The following is a 23,793-nucleotide window of genomic DNA, read 5'->3' on the forward strand; positions in this document are numbered from 1 at the left end:
CAGAAGCACGCCAACAAACAGGACAGTCAGGAGGAGCTCCGCAACCAGGGCAGTGCACTGCCGGCGCTAGGAGAGAAAAAGGATACTGTTAGCGGAAGGGTATATTAACTTTGTAAATGACTGGTTATTTGATATTAACAGGCTCTTCATAAAAGAAGATACAGATGGCAAAAAAAAAAAAGGCTCAGTATGCTAGAACACTAGCCGCAGCTTCCTGGACTGCATCTCTCTCCTGTGAGTCATTCTGGTGTTCTTTCACTCTCTGAGGACCCCACATATGTGCAAGAGATAACCTTGCTCCAGAACTGGAAAACTGCCACAGTATGAATGAAATGCAGTGACTGGGCTGCCAGATGATTTCTGTGATCATCTCTTAGATGTTGCAATCCTATCTAATAAAGGGGGAATATGCATATTGACCATCACTCTGCCACAAAGATGGTGGTGCCCAGTCCTCTCAGTCCCGAGAGGGCGGCCGCTGAGAGAGGGCAGCCTGAGAGGCCTGAAGGAATGCTTGCTTTGTCACCATGGCAATGAGGCAAGTGTTCCACCCTGGCCACAGAGGGCCTCTGGGCAGTGGGCATGGAGCAGCCAGGGGGGTGGGGGGAGGAGAGAAACACTTGCATTGTCACCCCAGTGACAAGGCAAGCGATCCGCACCTGGCCACAGAGGGCCTCTGGCTGGGGAGGGCAGTTGGGGGCCATGAGGCCAGCAGGGGAGGGCATTTGGAGGCAATCAGGCCAGCAGAGGGGGGGCAGTTGGGGACAAGCAGGCCAGTGTGAGGGGTCAGTTGGGAACAAGCAGGCTGGTAGGGGGGGCAGTTGGGGTTGAGCAGGCCAGTAGGCAGAGTGGTTAGGGGCGATCGGGCAGGCAGGCAGGTGAGGAGTTAGGAGCCAGTGGTCCCAGATTGTGAGAGGGATGTCCAACTGCCAGTTTAGGCCCAATTCCACAGGGACATCCCCTGGCAGTCGGACATCTCCCAAGGGGTCCCAGATTGGAGAGGGTGCAGGCCAGGCTGAGGGACACCCCGCCCCCTGCACAAATTTCATGCACCGGGCCACTAGTAATCCTATAAATAGCTCAACTTACCTTTAAAGTAAAATTCTTCCACAGAAGAACCATAAATTTGTTCAACCCCAACAAATCCATTCTTCAACTCTAAGAAGGAAGTAAAGTTTTTTTTAAAATAAGATTATCTAAAAAAAGGTAAATTTTAGACAATTACTTAAATTTGAAATACTTAATTTTCTCATCAGTCTTAAAGGATGACAACAGAAACAAAAAGCATTTGAAATATTTGAGAAGTTGTTTCTCCTTACATTTTTCTTAAAATATATTTTTATTGATTTCAGAGAGGAGAGGGATAGAAAGATAGAAACATCAATGATGAGAAAGAATCATTGAGCGGCTGCCCCCTACTGGGGATCGAGCCCGCAACCCAGGCATGTGCCCTTGACTGGAATCGAACCTGGGACCCTTCAGTCCACAGGCCGACGCTCTATCCACTGAGCCAAACCAGCTAGGGCTCTCCTTACAGTTTTAATTTACTCAGCATCTATTGAGCTTCTAATAATGTACAAAACTTCAAGCACAAGAAATGATCAGTGAGTTACTGATGCAAGTTTCCAAGTAAATTTGTCCAGTAGCTTTTCCAATTCTTATCAAAATACTAATTCAGAAACAATACAAAGCAAATCATCATCATAGAAAAAAAGCAAATAACAAGAACAAACATAAAATAACATCACACCTGTACGCCCAACATGCCACTCAGCAATTTGTGAGATTGGAAATACCTACATTAACATTACTAATGGGAGCAGATTCATTCTTACATTTAATGAATATTTTCTGAATATCTACTATGTGCCACGTTAAGTGTGGGTGCACAATGGGAAACAAAACAAAGAAACCCTTCCCTCATGGTGTGGGTGGGTGGCACGGTAGGTTATTACAACCCAGATATAAGAACAGACTGTCTAGATTGATTTCCTAGCTCTACCAGTAACGGTGTGACCTTGAACACTTGACTCCAATTTTGGGGGGCTACCAGGAAGAGAGCTGAAATTCGGGGCCAAGAAGGGAAGGCATATCTTATGAATAAGAATGAATGTGAAGGGCACTGGCCAAATTTCAAGTAATTTCGATCTTTGATACCAGATGAAAGTGATCCCAGATCACAAATGCCTACAAGTGCCTGGCATAAAAAAGAACTCTACTCTGGAGAAAAATAATACCATCCTAAAATCAACTATTCCTACAAGCAATTTTTCTGAATCTGGGCCAAAATTATCAGAAGCAAAATTTAAAATAACTATGCTTACCGTTTTCTTTATATTGAATTTATTGAGGTGACACTGGTTAATAAAATTATACAGGTTTCAGGCACACAATACTACAACACATCATCTGTACACTGTATTTTGTGTTCACCACCCCAAGTCAAGTCTTCAGCCATCACCATTTATCCCCCAATATACCCTCCTCCTCCCATGCCCCCAGCTCTCCACCCCACCACTGGAAATGCCCACACTGTTGTTCATGTCTGAGTTTTTTTTCTTTTTTTCGCTCAATCCTTCCACCATCACCCCCCACCAACTCCCCAATAGTTCTCAGCTACTGTGGAAAGCAGTATGTGGAGTGACCTCAAAAAGTTAAAAATGGCCAAAACCGGTTTGGCTCAGTGGATAGAGCATCGGTCTGTGGACTGAAGGGTCCCAGGTTCGATTCTGGTCAAGGGCATGTACCTGGGTTGTGGGCACATCCCCAGTGGGAAATGTGCAGGAGGCAGCTGATCGATGTTTCTCTCTCATCGATGTTTCTAACTCTCTGTCTCTCTCCCTTCCTCTCTGTAAAAAATCAATAAAATATATTTTAAAAAAAAAAGTTAAAAATGGAACTGCCTTATGACCCAGCAATTCCACTTCTAGGAATTTATCCCAAAAACCCAAAACACTAATTAGAAAGAATATATGCATTCCTAAGTTCATGCAACATTACTTGCTATACACAAGATTTGGAAGCAGCCCAAGTGCTCATCATGGATGAATGAAAAAAAATCTGTGGTACAGCCCTGACTGGTAGCTCAGTGGTTAGAGCATTGTCCTGTGCACCAAAGGGTCGAATGTTCGATTCCTGGTCAAGAGCACATACCTAGGTTGCAGGTTCAATCCCTAGTTAGGATGTGTGTGGTAAAAATCAGTTGATGTATTTCCCTCACTTGGATGCTTCTCTTTCTCTCTCGCTCTTTTTCTCTCCCTTCCTCCCTTCTACTCTCTCTAAAATCAATGGAAAAAATATCCTCAGGTGGTCTACTAGCAACAATCCATAGACAAGACACCATTATGAAAGCCCCACAGCGTGGCTGAGCTGAGTGGGTGGCCCCATCTGGCCAAGGAGCTCAGTGGGCAGTTCTGATTGATTTGGGTCCACAGTCAGAGAGCCCAAGGCCATAGAGCCTGTTTCATGACCCAACCTATGCAGGCTAGCAAATTCATTTGACCATTATGGAATACAGTATGGAGATTCCTCAAAAAATTAAAAATAGATCTACCAATGACGCAGCAATTCCACTTGCAGCATATATAACTGAAGGTTAAAGTTATCTCAGAAAGTCATCTGCACTCACACGGCCATGTTCACTGCAGCGTTATTTACATTAGCCAAGGCAGGGAAAGCCTATGTGAATATCAATCAGCCATTGAAGGGAAATGCTGTCATTTTCAACAACATGTATAACCCTTGAGGGCATTATGCTAAGTGAAATAAGTCAGACAGAGAAAGACAAATGGGTGATATCATTTACAGGAGGAATATAAAAGACTGAATTCATAGAAACAGAACAAAGACTGGCAGTTGCCAGGGGTGGGGAACATGGGTGAAAGTGGTAAAAAAGTGTTAACTTCCTGTTATAAGATTAATAAATAATGGTGAGTATAGTTAATTATACTGTATTGTGTGTTTAAAAGTTGCCAAGGAAGTAAATCTAAAAGTTCTCATCACACACAAAAAATTGTAACTATGTGAGGAATATGTGTTAAATTTATTTTGGAAATCATCTTGTAATATATACATACCTCAAATCATTACATTGTATACCTTAAATTTATACAATATTATATGTCAACCAGAGGCCTGGTGCACAAATTCGTGCATGGGGTTGGGGGTGAAGGACCACAGGAGTTTGGCCGGCCACAGGAGGTTGGCTGTGGGAGTGCACTGACCACCAGGGGGCAGCTCCTACGTTAAGCTCCCTGGTGGTCAGTACGCATCATAGCGACCAGTCGTGCTGGTCATTCGGTCATAACGGTCGCTTAGGCTTTTAAATATATCTATTATATCTATTAAATCTGGGGGAAATATAGTCAAAAAGTACAGGAAACATTTTAAAAAATGGATTATAGTCCTCAAGAGACACCTCAAAGACAGAAGATACACAGATAACAAATAAGTATATAAAAAATGCTCTATATCAGCGGTCACCAACCAGTGGTCCATGGACCACTGGTGGCCCATGAGGTCCGAAAAGTTGGCGACTGCTGCTCTATATCATATGTCATCAAGGAAATGAAAATTAAAACAACAAGATACCATGTCACAACTATCAGAATGGCCAAAATCTAAAGCCCTGACATCAATGCTGGCAAATATTTGGAGCAACAAAAGCTCTCATTCATTGCTGGTGGGACTGTAATCTGTATAGCCACTTGGGAAGACAGGTTAATGGTTTCCTATAAAACTAAACAAACTCTTACCACACAGTCTGGCAAACATGCTCCTTGGTATTTACCCAAAGGAGTTGAAAACTTATGTCCATATAAAACCTGCACAGGGATGCTTATAACATCTTCAGTCATAGTTGCCAAAACTTATAGGCAATCAAGATGTTCCTCAGCAGGTGATGGATGAATAACTGTGGTCCATCCGGACAGTGAAATATTACTCAGCACTAAAAAGAAATGAGCTGGATATAAAAAATGGCGGCAGAGTAAGCCGATGTTACACAAACATGCTCCCAGGACAAAACTGGAATTACAACTAAAATACAAAAAAACCTTCCAGAATAATCAACTGAAGACTGCCTGGAGAGAACCCTGATAATCAGGGACTAAAAGTGGAGACCACATAGAGACTGGTAGGAGGGACAGATGTGTGAAAGGGCTGGCCAGTTCCCACAAACAGCAGCTAAAGTTCCGGAGAGGTTATCTCAGCTCTGGGGGGTTGCCACTGAGAACTCTGGGGTCTAATCCCCAAGCTGGGCCCCCCAGCAGAGAGCACCGGAACTGAGAAAGGTGCCCACATAACATTTGGCTATGAAAAGCAGCGAAGTTGCTGTCTGCCAGGGAGAGATGACTGGAAATTCAGGCACCCTCTTAAATGACCAACACACAAAATTCTGTGTGCAAACATTCACCTTGTGCTCCAGCAGAGGGAGGGCAGAGAAGACTGGAGCTGTGTGAGCAGAAGCCAGGGTTGGGGGCTCTGGAGTTAGAGCTCAGAAGGCAGATGCCCCAGTTTCCTATGCTGAGTCATTCCCTCACACTGCAGAGATCATTTTTCTCACCCTGACATGGCCTATCCAGGGGGTCTTACCTGGGGGAGAGACAGTCAACCTACTGGAAAACAACTTGCCCCATGGTGTGGAGTTTCTGAGGCTCACTAAGAAACTGAGACTAACAATTAGCTTTCAGGCAGAAGCAACTGCCCCACTCTGTTGGCAGAACTCACACCGTACCTGTGGATGATTGCCTGAAAGCTACTCAAGACTAAATCAAATCAGTCTGCAGGCAGAGGCGGGCTCTGGAGGCCTTCAGTCTTTGCCTGATCTAATTAGTCAGAAACAGCTTATGACACTGTCCTTCACTAGAAACTGAGAGACATAGCAGATCTACCTAATACATAGTCACAAACTCAAACAGGCAGCCAAAATGAGGAGACAAAGAAACAACCACTAATGAAAGAACGAGAGAATTATCTAGAAGAAGAGATAAATGAAATGGAGATAAGAAATTTATCTGATATAAAGTTCAGAATAATGATGGTAAAGATGCTCAACAGTATGAGAAAAGACATAGTAACTATGAAAACAGAAATAAAGAACATTATAGCACAAATAAAGAACACACTGGAAAGGACAGCAGAAATTGGAAGCTGAGGATCGGATCAGTGATTTAGAAAAGAGAATAGAAAAGGTCAATCAGAAAACTAAAAGGGAAAAAAAAACAATTAAAAAACAGGAGGACAGCTTAAGAGAACTGTGGGACAACATGAAACATAATAATATTCTCATAGTAGGTGTGCCAGAGGAGACAGAAAGGGAGAAAGGGAAAGAGAATGTGTTTAAAGAAATAATGGCAGAAAACTTCCCAAATCTGGTGAAGGAAAAAGTCACACAAGTTCAGGAGGCACAGAGAATCCCCAAGCTAGAAGAACCCAAACCAGCCCATGCCCAGACACATCATAATTAAAATGCCAAAAAGTAAAGAAAAACCATCTTAAAAGCAGTGACAGAAAAGCAAACTATTACCTACAAAGGAGTTTCTGATGATAAATCAGAAACTCTACAGGCTGTAGGGAATAGCGTGAATTACTCAAGGTAATGGAAAGCAAGGATATGAAATTAAGATTACTATATCCAGTAAGGCTATCATTCAAAATAGATGGTGAAATAAAGGGCTTCCGAGGCGGGCAGGGGGACGGGGGGGGGGGGGGGGCCTAAATGAGTTCATCATCACCACCAAGCCAGCAATACAAGAAATACTAAAGGGACTGAAATAATAAGAAAATGAAATAGAGAAACCTAGGCATACAAATTAAAATGGCAATAAATAAGTACCTATCAATTACAGCCTTAAATGTAAATGTATTAAATGCTCCAATCAAAAGACATACAGTAGCTGAATGGATACAAAAACATGACCCAACTACTAGGTGTACCGGTTAATAATGTGGATTTTGTAATAAAAAAAAAACAACACGATAATTTCAAGAGAAACATCAAAAGTGATTTATTCAAAGTAATGTCCATCGCTAGCTACAGATTTCTCCCATCTTTCAGGTAATTTGTGGATACTGTCCCAATAGAACTTTTCTTGTTTTGAGGCAAACCATTCAGAGACCCGATTTTCCACTTCTTCGTACGTTTTGAAGTGCTGCTCAGAAAGTGTGCATGCCATCAATCGCAACAAGTGGTAATCTGAAGAAGCAAGGTCTAGTGAATATGGCAGTTGGGTTAATACTTCCCAGGCAAGATCTTTTAACGTGTCTTTAACTGGTTTTTAAGTGTGTGATTGTGCATCACCATGAAGCAAAATTACTTTGCTGTGTCTTCTGGCCCATTTTGGTCATTTTATGATCAAAGCATGGTTCAAAATGATTATTTGTTGTTGGTAGCAATCAGTATTAATGGTTTCACGTGGTTTTAGAAGCTCATAATACACCACACCTTCCTGATCCCACCAAACGCAGAGCATTGTCTTCTTTCCGAAGTGATTTGGCCTTGAAGTCGATGTTGATGGTTGACCTGGATCAACCCATGATTTTGTGCATTTGGGATTCTCAAAATAAAACCACTTTTCATCTCCAATCACAATTCAACGCAAAAAGGACTTTCTTTCATGCTGTTGAAGCAACATTTTACTGATGACTTTTCGGTTTTCCATTTGTCTTTCATTCAGTTGATGTGGCACCCATTTTCCTTCCTTTAAAATCTTTCCCATTGCTTGTAAATGATTGGAAATTGTTTACTGAGCAACGTTTAATCTTTCTGCAAGTTGTTTTTGAGTTTGACACACATCTTCATCCAATAATGCTTATAATTGTTGGTCTTCAAACTTTTTCGGTTGACCTGGATGTTCTTTCTCTTTCACTTTTAAAGCATTTAAACCTGCGTTCACAAGTATCTTGAGATGGAGCATGTTCACCATAAGCTTCCCGAAGTATATGATAACATTCAGCAGCACTTTTCTTCAAAATAAAGTAATGAATTAAAACGTCCCACAAATGCTCTTTTTTGGGCATGAAATTTGACATTTTTTAAAAAATATATATTTTATTGATTTTTTACAGAGAGGAAGGGAGAGGGACAGAGAGTCAGAAACATCGATGAGAGAGAAACATCGACCAGCTGCCTCCTGCACACTCCCCACTGGGGATGCGCCCGCAACCAAGGTACATGCCCTTGACCGGAATCGAACCTGGGACCTTTCAGTCCGCAGGCCGACGCTCTATCCACTGAGCCAAACCGGTCAGGGTGAAATTTGACATTTTAAGCATAAAAGTATCTATGATGTTAACACCTTCAGCAAATTTAACATATGAATTTTTGAAGCTTGCTGTCAATACAACAAAATAGCATACATATCTAATCGCATATATATCCACATATGTGTTACTCCATCTATTGAAAAAAAATCTGCATTATTAACCAGTACACCTAGTATATGCTGTCTACAAGAGACCCACCTCAAAACAAAATGTTCACACAGGATGAGAGTGAAGAGATGGAAAAAAATTTTCCATGCAAATGGAAATGAAAAAAAAAAAAAAAAGATGGGGTAGCAACACTCATATCTGCAAAATAGACTTCAAAATGAAGGCCATCACAAGTGACAGTAAAGGTCACTTCATAATACTAAAGAGATCGATCCAATAAGAGGATAAAACCCTGCTAAACATATAATGGTATGTACCCAATACAGGAGCACCTAAATATATTTAAAAAGAGAAACTTCAAGAGGACTTTAAGGGAGAGATTGATGGCAATACAGTCATAATAGGGACTTTAACACCCTGCTGACATCACTGGATAGATCTTCCAGGCAAAAAAATTAACAAGGAAACAGTGACTCTAAAGGACACACTGCATTAGATGGAATTAACTGACATTTATAGAACATTTCACCCCAAAGTTGCAGAATATACATTCTTCTCAAGTGCACATGGGTCATTTTCAAAGATAGACCACATGTTAGGACACAAAACAAGTCTCTACAAGTTCAAAAAGACTGAAATCCTATCAAGCATCTTCTCAGATCACAGTGGAATGAAATTAGAAATCAACTACAGTAAAAACGCCCCAAAACATTCAAACACATGGATGCTAAATAGCATGTTATTAAACAATGAGTGGGTTACCAATGAAATCAAGAAAGAAACCAAAAACCTCCTGAAAACAAATGAAAATGAACACAAAACAATCTAAAATCCCTGGGACACAGTGAAAGCAGTCCTGAGAAGGAAGTTCATAGAACTACAGGCTTACTTTAAAAAAATAACAAAAATTAATAATAAACTAACCCTACAACTTAAAGAATTAGAAGGAGAACAACAATATAAACCCAGAGTATATAGAAAGAGGGTAATAATAAAGATTATAGCAGATTTAAATGATATAGAGGCCAAAAAATCAATACAAAAAAAATCAGTGAAACCAAGAACTGGTTCTTTGGTAGGATAAGTAAGATTGATGAACCCTTAGCCAGACTCATCAAGAAACAAAGAGAGAGGGCCCAAATAAATACAATCAGAAAACAAAGCCGAGAATTAACCATTGACAACACAGAAATACAAAGGACTGTAAGAAAATACTACGAACAACTATTTAAGAACAAGCTGGACAATGTGGATGAAATGGACAAATTCCTAGAAAAATACAATCTCCCAAAACTGAATCAGGAAGAAAACCTGAATAGACCAATAACAACTAATGAAAAAGAAGCAGTAATCAAAAACTCCCAGAAAACAGAAGCCTATGTCCAGATGGTTTCACAGGGGAGTTTTACCAAACATTCAAAGAATAACTAACACCTGTATTCCTCAAACTATTCCAAAGAATCCAAGAGGAAGGAACACTTCCAAACTCTTTTTTGAAGCCAGCATTACCCTAATTCCAAAACCAGATAAAGACTACAAAGAAAGGCCAATATCCCTGATGAACATAAATGCTAAAATCCTCAAAAAAATATTATCAAATGAGATCCAGCAATATATCAAAAAGATCATACACCATGATCAAGTGGGATTTATTCCAAGGATGCAAGGCTGGTACAATATTTGTAAATCAATAAACAAGATACATCACATAAATAAATTGAAAGAATCACATTATCAGATCAATAGATGAAGAAAAAGCATTAGACAAAAATCCAACACCATTTTTTCATAAAATTCATAAAGTGGGACTAGAGGGAGTATACCTCAACATGATAAAGGCCATATATGAAAAACCTATAGTGAATATCATACTCAATGGGCAAAAACTAAAACTATTTCCCCTAAGAATAGAAACAAGGCCGGGATATCTGCATTCACCACTTTTATTCAACGTAGTACTGGAAGTCCTACCCACAGCAATCAGACAAGAAGAGATAAAAGGCAACCAAACTGGAAAGGAAGAAGTAAACTGGCATTTTCTGCAGATGACATGATATGGTACGTAGAAAACCCTAAGGACTCCACCAAAAAACTACGAGATTTAATAAATGAATTTGGCAATTTAGCAGGACACAAAATCGATGGCTTTTTTATACACCAATAATGAATTCTCAGAAACAGAAACTAAACAATGCTATTTACCATTGCAACAAAAAATTAAGATACTTAGGAATAAACTTAACCAATGAAGTAAAAGACTTGTACTCAGAAAACTACAGGATGTTGAAAAAAAGAGATAGAGGAAGACAAACTAGTGGAAGAATATACTGTGTTCATGGGTTGGTAGAATTTACATCATTAAAATGTCCATTCTACCCAAAGCAATCTATAGATTCAATACATCCCTAATAAAATACCAACAACGTATTTCACAGATCTAGAACAAATATTTTAAAAATTTATGTGGAACCAAAAAAGACCCCGAATAGCTGCAGCAATCTTGAGAAAGAAGAACAAGGAGGGAAGCACAATACCCAACATCAAGTTACACTATAAAGCAGCCGTGGGCAAACTACGGCCCGTGGGCCGGATCCGGCCCGTTTGAAATGAATAAAACTAAAATAAAAAAGACCGTACCCTTTTATGTAATAATGTTTACTTTGAATTTATATTAGTTCACACAAACACTCCATCCATGCTTTTGTTCTGGCCCTCCGGTCCAGTTTAAGAACCCATTGTGGCCCTCGAGTCAAAAAGTTTGCCCACCCCTGCTATAAAGCCACTGTAACTAAAAAAAGCCTGGTGCTGCACATGAACAGGCATTTAAATCAATGGAATAGAATAGAGACCCCAGAAATCGACCCAAGCCATTATGCTCATGTAATATTTGATACAGGAGGCAAGAACATACATTGGAGTGAAGACATCTCTTCAAAAATGATGTTGGGAAAATTGGACAGGTACATGCAAAAAAATGAAACTAGACCAGCGGTTCTCCAACTGTGGGTCATGACCCCTTTGGCGGTCGAATGACCCTTTCACAGGGGTCATCTATCATCCTGCATATCAGATATTTACATTACGATTCATAACTGTAGCAACATTACAGTTATGAAGTAGCAATGAAAATAATTTTATGGTTGGGTCACAACATGAGGAACTGTATTTAAAGGGCCAGAAGGTTGAGAACTACTGAATTAGACCTAAATAGGCACTTTTCTAGAGTGGACATACAGATGACCAAGAGACCTATGAAAAAATGTTTCACAGTCACTGATCATCAGAGATGCAAATTAAAATGACAATGAGGTACTACTGTCAGGAATGGCTACCATTATCAAATCAACAAATGACAAGTGCTGGTGAGGATGTGGAGAAAAGGCAACACTCGTGCACTGCTGGTGGGAATGCAGACTGGTGCAGCCATTATGGAAAACAGTATGGAGTTTCCTCAAAAAATTAAATATGGAACTACCATTTGACCCAGTGATCCCACTTCTAGAAATATATCCTAAGAAACCCAAAACACCAATCAGAAAGAATGTATGCACCTCTATGTTCATAGTAGCACAATTTATAATAGCTAAGACCTGGAAACAGCCCAAGTGCCCATCAGTAGATGAGTGGATAAAAAAGCTGTGGTACATTTATACCATGGAATACTATGCAGCAGTAAAAAAGAAGGATCTCTTATCCTTTGAGACAGCATGGAGGGACCTGGAGAGTATTATGCTAAGTGAAATAAGTCAGTCAGAGAAAGACAAATATCACATGATCTCACTCATATGTGAGAAGAAACTGATGAACGGAGTGGATCCAGAGATATGGAAGCATGGAACAGTGCGTGTAATCTAGGAGGAAAGGTGGGGGAAGGTAGGTGGGTGGGAGTTAATCAATCAACAACCTTGTATGCATATATGCATAACTCACAGACACAGACAGTAGGGTGGTAAAGGTCTGGGATGATGGTGGGCTGGCAAGGGTCAATGGGGGCAAAAAGGGGACATATGTAATACTTTTAATAAAGATTTAAAAAAGTGAGCTATCAAGCCATATGAAGACAACTGAGGAACCTTAATTGCTTAATTTGCTTGACAGAAGCCAATCAAAAGGCTATACACTGTGATTCTAACTATCTGACATTTTGAAAAAGGCAAAGCTATGGAAATAGTAACTGCATCAGTGGTTGCCAGGGTTTGGGCGTGGGAAGAGGAATAAATAGGTGGCACTCAGAGCAGTGAACCGACTCTGTATGACACTGTAATGATGGACATACGTCATTATACACTTGCCAAAACCCACTGAATGTACACCACGAAGGGTGATCTAATGTCAACTATGGTCTGGGTGATTTTGATCACTTTCAACTGCGAAGGATGTACCACTGTGGTGAGGGAGTGGTGTGAGGGAGGCTGGGCATATGCAAGAGGAAGCGGTATGTGAAAAATTTCTATACCTTCCCCTCAACTTTGCTGTGAACTTAAACTGCTCTGAAATGTAAAATCTTTAAAAAAAAAACACTGAAAAAACTCAACATTATATGGCATTAGAGAAATGCAAATTAGAACAAAATGAGATACCTCATCAGCGTATACACCTGGGAGGGCTTGGGAAGGTTCTGCCCACGTGGTTTTCAGCTGGGAGATTCTGCCCCCCACAGACACTTAACACTATGAAAGTGGAAACAGACAGGATGTTTACCGAATCACGTGTCCATCAAGAGATGAATGGATAGCCGAAACCGGTTTGGCTCAGTGGATAGAGCGTCGGCTTGCGGACTGAAGGGTCCCAGGTTCGATTCTGGTCAAGGGCATGTACCTGGGTTGCGGGCACATCCCCAGTAGGAGAGGTGCGGGAGGCAGCTGATCAATGTTTCTCTCTCATCGATGTTTCTAACTCTCTATCTCTCTCCCTTCCTCTCTGTAAAAAATCAATAAAATATATTTTTTTTAAAAAAAGAGATGAATGGATAAAGAAAACGGAATTCAACGAAATCCTCTTCATGGTTCAAAGAGGACAAATACTGTACTTTCATGGGAGGATGATATATTGTAAAAGGGGAAAGTTTCAAAACAGTTTATGTGATTGTAAAAATATAAATATATATGTGAGCATGTATGGAGAAGACAAATGGGAGGATATACACAGTTTCTTGACAGCCTTTGTCTCTCAGGAGGGAAATGGGAGACTTACAATATTCTCCAATATGTACTAGCGTGTGCATGATGTTTGAATTGTGTAAAATGCTTCTGTGTCATTTCTAATTGTTTCTTCAGATGGGGTGAATAAATAATCACCTGATGCATAAGATGGAGAACTTTTTTCTCTTGTCTGCCTGTTACTGGAAATTGCCTGCCTAAGGGATATGGGTGTATCCCAAACCAATAAAAGGTTGGCGAGGCCTGAGCACCAGTGGAAGTCCTTCCCCTTGAGTTGGATTTGCCCGCCTGGACCCCCAATATTTCCAAATTATCTCTTGTCTTGTCTCTTTCATTTGCATGCGGCCCCTCTTCCAGATCCTGAACCCTGAACCATGCCGGACACGGGACGTGGGGGGACAAACATACATAAACGTTTACACACCACATGACCACAGATTTCTTGTTATTGTTATTGTGTTAATTGTTGACTACCCTGCACCCACTAAGGATGTGCCTATCATTTTACTTTTTATCCAATCCCAGGGGTCTCTCCGCTTTGCTCTCTCCCACCTCCTCCTCTATCACCAATGGATTTCATATAACCCATCTTCGTCTCCTCCTCGGATTGATCTGCAGAACAAAGTGAAAAGCCGCCACCCTCCAGAGCACTGTTGAGATTCTGCTTCCCGGAAACTGTGGACGATTTGGCTCAAATAAACTCACCAACATTCTTTACAGGTTGGAACGTTTTTATGTGAACACGTGTATGAGGGGTCTTGTCCAAAGGGTAATGGAAACCGCACTTACCAGACAGCAAAACAATCTCCTCCTAGACACTGCAGAGCGTGAAAGGCAACAAATGCAAACCGAGTTTGAAGGAAAGAATAAATAAGGGGGGAATTGTGAGAATAAACAAGTAATCTTTTCTGTCAAAGAAGGGGATGTAGGCAGCTGCCATTTTGGCTCCATGACTGCAGCTCCCCTGGGGGCCACCATTTTGAAACGGCAAAAGTCAACCCCTCCCTTTTTCCTTTAAAGTAGCCAATCACACAAGACTGGGAGGAGCCTAGGCTCTGACCAATCAAGAGTGAGGGACAGATGATGTGTCAGGTGTGGACCACCCCCTGCTACTCCCAGCCCCGCCCCCTGCACCTCCTGCAGGAGGAGCTGCCTTGCTCTCCTGCTCCCAGTGTCCTGCCAGGATCCCTGGTTTGGGGCTCACCTTCTTTCTAGCACAAGGACATCTGCCTGGACTGTCTCCTGGAGAAGGAACAAACTGCAGCCCCCTGATGTCTGCTCAATTTCAGCCCAAACATCCTACTCCCTCCCTTATTGTGTAGCAAGAGCTAGGGCATAAAAGGGGAGACTGCCCTTGGCTTTCCTGTCCTTGTGATGAGCTGTAGGGCGCGGCTATGGGGTTAAGCCTCAGACTGACCTGTTGGCAAAGTCACAAACAAGTCCCAGCTTAGAGGGCACAGTCCTCTTAACATAATTAGGCTTGACCTTATGACACTCCCTCCTATCTGGGTAGCTAATGGGCTGAGGGAGATGCAGCAAGTGCTGCCAAAACAAGTGAAACTCACAAGAACATTGCTACTATGGTGACCAGTACCTTGTTTACCTCTGGCTATAAAATAAAGGCTCAGCTTGCCTCTGGGTCTCTCTCTGTAGCCTTAGCCAGGCACAGGAGATCCACCTAGTAGACCCAGCTTATTCTCTTTGTCTGTCTTTTCTTTAATTCTTCGCCACCCTGCCTCAGGCTCACCGAACCATTGGCTGTGCTGGCCCAGCACATGTGACACCCAACGCAGGGCCTGAGTTAGGGGGAACTACAACTGCAAGGTGAAAGGACGCTCCAGTGAAGCAAGTGCAGAAAGCAAAAAGTAAGGGGAGGAGTGAAGTTTAGTAGCAGTTGGTGTAAAACATGGGAAATTAAGACTGTCAAATCTGAGGACTATAAAGAAACATCAGACCCTCCAGAAGGAAATCCGACAGCACCAGCCTCGCATCAACATCTTCACATCGACGGCATCTTTGAGAGGAGCCAGAGCATCGTCACCCACAGCAGCAGCCTGAATGCCGAGCCCATCCCACAGAGGCTCACCGACCTGTAGCAGCTGTGGGGCCTTCTCATTGAGGAGACAGAGAAGTGGCACCGGTGGCTGGAGGAGGTACAGGGGACCCAGAGAAGCTCCGTGTCCCTGCATTCAAAAGACTGAGAGTTGCCCCGATGGTAGCGATGCAGAAGAAGAAAATGAAGGCTATGCAAGGGACCAAGGTGCTGACTAGCTATGGTGAGCTGCCAGTTTTCTGTAAAGTCTTACTCAGACAAATCTGAGGACTCTGAGTAGATAACCTTCATTTTGTAGCTGAAATGTTAACATGCCTATAGTTTGATTTCTCTCATTGCTGTGTTGCATTGGCATTGTTTTGTTACTGTTTTAATAGCCAGAGTTTTGTTCTTGATGTTCAAGTTTTAAAATGTTAAAATGTTCTGTAGTTTGGCTTCTGCATTGGCATTGGCATTGTTTTATTAGTCAGAGCTTTGTTCTTGATGTGTAAGTTTTACTGTAGTACCTTAAAAATAAAAGAAGGGAGAGATGTAGGAAGCAGCCATAGAGTTAAGCCTCAGACTGACCTGTTGGCAAAGCCACAAACAAGTCCCAGCTTAGAGGGCACAGCCCTCTTAGCATAATTAGGCTTGACCTTTTGACACTCCCTAGATCAGGGGTGGGCAACCCCTGGCACGCATGCCAAACATGGCACACCAGTAACTTTTGCTGGCAAGCGAAACCCTCTCTTATAATCTTCCATTTACAATTTTTGTGAACATTTGAATGACTTAAATGTTAAATTACAAGGAACTGGCAAGACACTTGATGTTATGTTTGGTTACATAAAGGCTTTTGAAAAGAAACTGGAAGTCGTTAAGAGGGATGTGGATGGTGAGAGATTTAGATATTTCCCAAACCTCAAGAGCCACATCAAAGACCTCCCAAAAGATGACAGAACAGACTGTCAAAGCCTTCAAAAGCTGTTTTTAAACATCATCGAGTCAACTACTGAGCAGTTCTTCTCAAGATTTGCGAAATTCAGAAAACTGGAAGAGATAGCAAAATTCATGAGGTTTCCAGACAGCATGAAACTGGAGGAACTAAACTTACAAATGTTTTCATGGATAGACATGGCTGACTTGGAAATGCACTTGATTAAATTTCAGAGTAGCTCAATTTGGAAGCAGAAATTTATTGACCTTATAGTTGACTTGGAAAACATTGAAAAAAAAGCGATTAGAGACAGGAGTACCAGAGAGAAGTGTCAAAAACGTACTATTGAGGACTTCGAATGCCATTCCAGAAATTTTTTTCTGTTTAAAAAACTTTGCAACAGCATTACTCTCCATGTTTTCATCCACATACGCTTGTGAATCTTTCTTCTCAGTGATGAATTCTGTTAAGTCTCGTAATAGGAGTAGCCTGACGGATAAAAGTAGTAGCTCGTGCATATCTCTGAAGGTCACGGAATATAAACCTGATGTAAAATCTCTGCCTTCGCCCACTGATATAAACGGAATGTTTGTGCCCTGCCCCCCACTTACATGATGTGGGGTCTTTGGGGGGATGAGTCATGAGGGGGGAGCCCCCACGAAGGGATTAGCGCCCTCAGAAAACAGACCAGAGAGCCCCCCCTCCTTCCCGCGAGGACGCCAGCATCCTCCCTGAACCCTCAAGGCCCTCGGCAGGCACCGCGCCCCGCGGAGCCGGGGCGGGACTCCCAGCCTGCGGGCCGGCGAGGAGGGAAGCTCCCGTTTCCAGTCGTCCCGCTGGCACCGGCCACACAGCCCCAGCTACTAGGGCGATCACTCAGACCCACCCAAACTGCTGCCTCCGAAACCGCGCCAACCAAGACCTCTCCGCCTGCGGGAGGAAGGCTCCCAGGGGAGTCTCAGGACCGCTGCCCAGGCAGTGGACCCGGGGGTGGGAGTAACCCAAGGGCGGGAGGTCTGGACACTCACCCCGCAGGCCTCGCAACCGCAACCGCCTCCGCCGCCACTGCTGCGCGCGTGCCTCTTCCCAACGCCCTGCCCAACCGCACCGCGTCCCCAGGGCCAGCTTCTCGCGGGAGCCGCGGGGACGCCCTCCAGCCCAGGTGCATCGCCTCCGCTCCGCCCTCCAGGACACGCCCCTCCGCTCCTCCCCGACACGCCCTCCCGGACACGCCCCTCCGCTCCGCCCCGCCCCGACACGGCCTCCCGGGCACGCCCCTCCGCCCCGCCCTCCCGGACACGCCCTCCAGGACACGCCCCTCCGCTCCGCTCCTACCCGACACGCCCTCCCAGACACGCCCCGCCGCTCCGGCCCTCCCCGACACTCCCTCCCGGACACGCCCCTCCGCCCCGCCCTCCCGGACACGCCCCCCCGGACACGCCCCTCCGCTCCGCCCCGCCACGGACACGCCCCCTTCCAGCACGTGTCCCTCCCCACCCCCGCATCCCTCAGGCCTTGTGCGGGTGCCCTTGCGCTCGCTGCCGGGCCGCCGCCGGCCACTCGGCTGACCCACCTGCAAACCCACCTCCTGCTCCCCGAGTCCGCAGACGCTCCTCTGGGCCGACCCCGCCCCAACGGCACCTCCACCTCCGGTGCACCTACCGGCTGGGTCACAGGTTCCGAATGCTGACCCTGCTGTCCGGTGTCCTGTGACTGCCTTGCGGTGCCAGGAGCTGGGCTCTGGGAGCCACAGGTCAAGCTGTCAGAGAGTGCGCTGGAGGACGCGGCTGGACCAGGGTCTCCGCTGTTGCTTCAGGTGTTTGCCCTGGGATCCTCTTGTGCAGCCTGAGGACGCTCGCCTCACTCACCTCCCCCCACCCCACGCCCCGTCCCCACCCCGTTAAGTGTGGCTTCCCAATGGTTCACGCAGGTGCCCCTACTGCCACCAGCCTGCCAGCCACCCCAGAACGGTGTATCCTGTTTGCCAGCCCAGGCCACAGCTCCCAGTGGTCCAGCAGGCTGACCCCGAGGGCATTTCCTGCTGCTGGCAGGTGTGAAACAGGCCTGGCCCAGGGCCATCAGCATCCCCACCTTCTCTTCAGATTTGTTTCTTCCTTGGGTCATTTCCTTAGCCTCAGGCTTAGGGCATGCTCTTTAGGTGCCTCCTTATAGCTAAAGCTAACCCTGTGAAAGTGCTCAGCAGAGGACCTGATGCATAATATTTTTTGTTTCTTGCTGGAAGACAAAGAGGTGAGCTGGGCGCAGGGAGGGACAGTGGGAGGGGCTACCAGAGGAAGGAAATGTCTTAAAGGGTCAGTGAGGAAGCCAACTGGGAGACTAGATGCAAGAGCTACTAAGTAGCTTCTCTCCCCCTTTGAAGTGCAGCTAGCCCGGGAAACAAATTTTACAATTACAGAAATCGCTTTTGGGAGACCAATGGTAGTATGGGAATGGGACTCACAGGAAGTTATATTAAGCTAAAAACAATAGAACAGAGAATACCTGTTGGATATCATCGTGTACTGTAAGACTGAGACAATGAAAACCTTGAACAAACCATCCCAAAATAGAGCAGCTGAAAGAACAGAACAGGCCTGATAGCTGTGTCCTTAACCCCTCTTTCAAGAAAAAGCCACAGAATGTATCAGTTACTCAGCCTGCCCTTATCTCAGCCAATGGGAAAGCGGGGGAAACTAGCCCAAGGCCAAGAGTATGCTAGCCACCCCCCTGTCTTTGTGTAACCAGACCCTAGCTGCACTCTGCCTTTGCGTCACTAGCCCCACCCGGCCCTCACTCAACCAACTGGAATCGGCCAAATCATTGGTCAGAGTCTGCCCCACCCCCACCCCAAGCCCTATAAATTCTTTGTTCCCTTGGGATTCTGGGCTCTCTCTTGCATCCAGTAATGGAGGCAGGTGGGGGGAACCAAGTCCCGGGCTTGAATAAATGACTCTATGCTTTTGCATCGGACTCGGCTCTCTAGTGGTCTGTCTTGGGGGATCTTGAAATCTGGGCATAACACAGCTTCATGGACTCTTTCCATCTTGCAATTCAACAAGGCTCATCCCACTTGTCTGCTCACCTGCCCATATTTTGGAGAAATGATTAGACTGCCATTGTTCATGGGGACTCCAGCTGTCCAAACAAGAATCAGAAGAGCTCTCCACCTCATTTCTCCATCTTTTCTTCTTAATCAGAGGTAGGCAAGGGTAGGAAGGAAAGCATCCTATTTTTAAAGACTGTTTTTGCTTTATGTTCTTGGACTCTACGTGGTCTTCGTGCAAACATCATCTTACAAATATAAAATCTTGGTTTGAGTTTTGGAAATAACCCAATTTACCCCTTAAACTTTGCTATTTATTTTAATTAGATTATTTTGGGGTATAAAATTGGTGAGTATGTGTGTGTATGTATGTATGTGTGTATGCATGGGAAATATGCTTTGTTCCAGGCATAATGCTTCTCTTACCCATAACTCAACTTAAAAATAAATCTCATGGTCTTCCAGCTCTCCCATCTAACCGCACCATCATTTCTGGATGTTTCTGTTCAAACGCTCAGAATTCTCAGAAATAGGTTGTTCCCACCTTGATGAACGCTGGTGTTACATATTTCTAGGAGAGAGAGCATGAATTTCGCCACATGTCTTTAGATTTGCACATGCTGGCTTCACAGGCCACCCATGTAAGTCTACAAAGAAGGGACATATGGTCCTTTGGGGGACTCTTTATTACATAAGCATGTTTACGCCAACATCTACACACGCACAGGAATGCCCCTCTACGTATCCAGGTGTAGCAGAGAGAGGCCTAAGAAGACAGGCCTCGGTTGGAACTGAATCTCAGGGCACCTCCTCGTTGCCAGCAAGTCCATTGTTCTCTAGGTTGGCAAAGGTCAGGAAGACCTGTTCCAGCGTTATCTGACTGACGGAATAATCTTCTAAATTGAATTGCTCTTTCGCTCCCTCCAAAACACCAAACACCTTCAATGACAGAAAAGTGCAATCACCATCGCTGTCCTCCCCTCCGGCCCCAACCCAAATGCGCCTCTCCTCCACTCCCAGCCGCTGCGAAGTTCACGCGGGGAAAAGGCACAGAGGGGAGGGGAGGACGTGGGAGTGCATCATAACTGAGAGCCTGCCCTGACCGGTGTGGCTCAGTGGATAGAGCGTCGGCCTGCGGACTGAAGGGTCCCAGGTTCGATTCCGGTCAAGGGCATGTACCTGGGTTGCGGGCACATCCCCAGTGGGAGATGTGCAGGAGGCAGCTGGTCGATGTTTCTCTCTCATCGATGTTTCTAACTCTCTAACTCTCTCCCTTCCTCTCTGTAAAAAAATCAATAAAATATATTTTTTTTAAAAAATAACTGAGAACCTGAAAGGAAGCAGTTCTCTGTCCCGTTCTGTTGATGGACATGGACTAACAATGGGACTTAGGAAGCAGAAATTGAAGTAATTAAAATCTAGGTTGTCTGAAGAGTAACCTGCAGTCTCTGCTCCTATATCTTCACAGTTTTGAATGTTTTTTTTACGTTAACAGAGCTATTACTACAGGTTTAGAACAGAAATGAAGTAATGCACTCAAAAGAAAGAAGCCTTAATGTTGGATTTTCTGCTAGTGTATATGCCTCTGCTTTTTTTTAAAACACCAAACTTTAACATGTCAAAGACATCCAAAGGAATGACTGATGGGTTACTGAAGCTTCTTTTTATGCCAGCAGAGCGAGAACCAAGAATTCTGAAAGTTGAAGCAATGACTTCTTTGGATACATAAAAACAATGTATTAAAAGCATGTCATAAAATGCAGGAAAGGGAGGCATGTCACCTAATAATTAGAGCCAAAACATGCTGCAGACTTGACTGTCCTGACTGGAGGAGAGAGAGAGAAATTCCTTCAAGAGTTCACAGCCCCCAGCAAGGGAGCTGCTTCAGCCAAAAAAAGGTACAGACACAGCCTGGTGGTTTTGTGTTTGTTTTTTAATTTTCATATAGTGACAGCTTTACTGTGAACTTGACCTTACAAAGTTAGAATAGCAATTACACTTAAAATTATCTCATTAGAAAGTTTAAATATGACATTATCGATATGCCCTTTCTGAAATTCCAGGAGATATTTATTGCTACCTATTTTTTCACCTGGCTATATATTCTTATTTTCTTACCCACCATTTGCAGGACTGGAAGCATCTGCCTGGCCAGGCAGATTGGCAAAGTGAATATTTTTACTAGTTTCTATTACTCCATTTTCTGAATGTAAGACCTTAGATAGCAGAGTGTGGTTTTTCCTCATCTGTGTAATGCACTGGTTATTAAAATAAGTTGAAGCTGCACTCATTCCACTTATCCATCATGTACCTACTCTATGCTACAGTGAGGTCTCTGGTCTCTTGGCTGTCACCAGAGTTATGCATCTGAGACACGCTTTCCTTTCTCACCTTTTGAGATGGTCCCGGGGTGAGTCATTTCACCCAAGTGGTATCATCTCCTGGGGGCTCGGTTTAGGGGGCCCCCATGCTCGGTTGCCTGCACAGGCTGCACATCTACTTTGTGTTGGGCACTGGGGCACGCAATTTATGATGTGATCCAGTTGGCTCTTCCAAACTCTGCAAGGAGGGCCTCTCATGCTTCAGAGAGTGAAGCTCAGAAAGGTGGTGACCTGTCCCAGGTCACACAGCTGTTGAGACACCAAGTCAGGGTTTCTCATTTCCAGGTCTGGGGCCTCCATGCTCTCATCACACCACACCTGTGGCTCCTCGGCCCCTTCCAATCCCTGTAGGCAGCAGCTTTCCTTATCACCCACCCTGACCTTGGGGTCCTTGATTCCCAGCACAAAAGAGCAACCTGAACATCAGTCTGTGGTTAGCTGAATAATGACCCCCATCAGTGTCCATGTCCTAATCCCTGAACCTGTGAATATGTCACCTTAGATAGCAAAAGGGACTTACAGATAGATTAAGCGGAAGCTCTTGAGATGGGAAGATTGTCTTGGATTATTTGGGTGACTTCAATGTTACCACAAGTCCTTAGAAGGAGGAGGCAGGAGAGTCAGGAACAGAGAGAGATGGAGGAAGGGGCCACAAGCCAAGGAGTGTGGGCAACCTTGAGAAGCTGGAAAAGGCAAGGACACAAATTCTCCCCTGGAGCCTCCAGATGGACTCAGACCTGTTAACACTTTGATTTCAGCTGCAGAATAAATCTGTGATGTTTAGAAAGGAAAATTAGCCCTAGCCAGTTTGGCTCAATGGATAGAGCATCAGCCTGCAGACCCCAAGGGTTTGATTCCGGTCAAGGGCACGTACCTCAGTTACAGGCTCCTCCCTGGCCCAGGCCCTGGTCAGGGCATGTGCAGGAGGCAACCAATTGATGTGTTTCTCTCACATTAATGTTTCTCTCTGTCTTTCCCTCTCTCTACCAATCTCCCTAAAAATCAATGGGAAAATATCCTTGGGTGATTCACAAAACAAAACAAAAAGAAAAATTGAAGTTTAAGCTAGATTTAAACCCTTGCTGTGCTATATACTATCAGTTATAATCATGGGCAAGTTACATTTTTTCCCATTTAAAGAATGAGGATGTCACCTTTACCTCATTAAATTTCTGAAACATGAAAGTATAATCATGAGGACTTCAGATAAAACTTCCTCACCTTAAATGGCAACCTGTCATTGCTATTTTTGAAGTCATGATCAAATACAATAGCAGCCAGCACATGAATAGACTTTTCATACTAAATGTACTTCTCAAAACATGTTTCTGAAGAAAGGCCTCAACTGTAGACAGAAAATTCTAAGTAAGTCGTCATATAATGCAAAATATCTAATGATTATTCCTACTATACCATGAATACCATAATCCTGTCATAACATTATACATTTTAGAACATTATTCAAATACTAGTAGCCCAGTGCACGAAATTCATGCACATTAAAAGGTAATTAATTAGTGGAAATATTTTAATATTGCTATTTGCCCTTTCTCTATAGAAGTGTGAGAGAGGAAAAGAAATTAGAAAAATGTATATGAAAATAATATATAAATTTATTTATTTTTAAAATATATTTTATTATTTTTTTACAGAGAGGAAGAGAGAGGGATAGAGAGTTAGAAACATCGATGAGAGAGAAACATCGATCAGCTGCCTCCTGCATACTCCCCACTGGGTATGTGCCTGTAACCAAGGTACATGCCCTTGACCGGAATCAAACCTGAGACCGTAGAGTCCGCAGGCCGACGCTCTATCCACTGAGCCAAACTGGTTAGGGCTAATATATAAATTTATTAATAAATAAACAG

General features: G+C 43.8%; 1 protein-coding gene across 1 annotated transcript in view; it reads right to left on the minus strand.

The window, feature by feature from the left end:
• The window catches only part of LOC308518602 (phospholipid-transporting ATPase ABCA3-like), a gene marked incomplete at both ends in the record, with an annotated part of 259,837 nt that extends 259,308 nt beyond the window's left edge, over positions 1 to 529 (minus strand). The window contains one exon of the mRNA XM_081090313.1: positions 519 to 529. Coding sequence (XP_080946439.1) covers positions 519 to 529 — 11 coding nt within the window. The remainder of the gene's footprint in view (positions 1 to 518) is intronic.
• Between the last annotated feature and the right edge of the window lie 23,264 nt (positions 530 to 23,793).

Source organism: Myotis nattereri, assembly GCF_964212035.1.
Source record: "Myotis nattereri genome assembly, chromosome: 4".
NCBI lineage: Eukaryota > Metazoa > Chordata > Mammalia > Chiroptera > Vespertilionidae > Myotis > Myotis nattereri.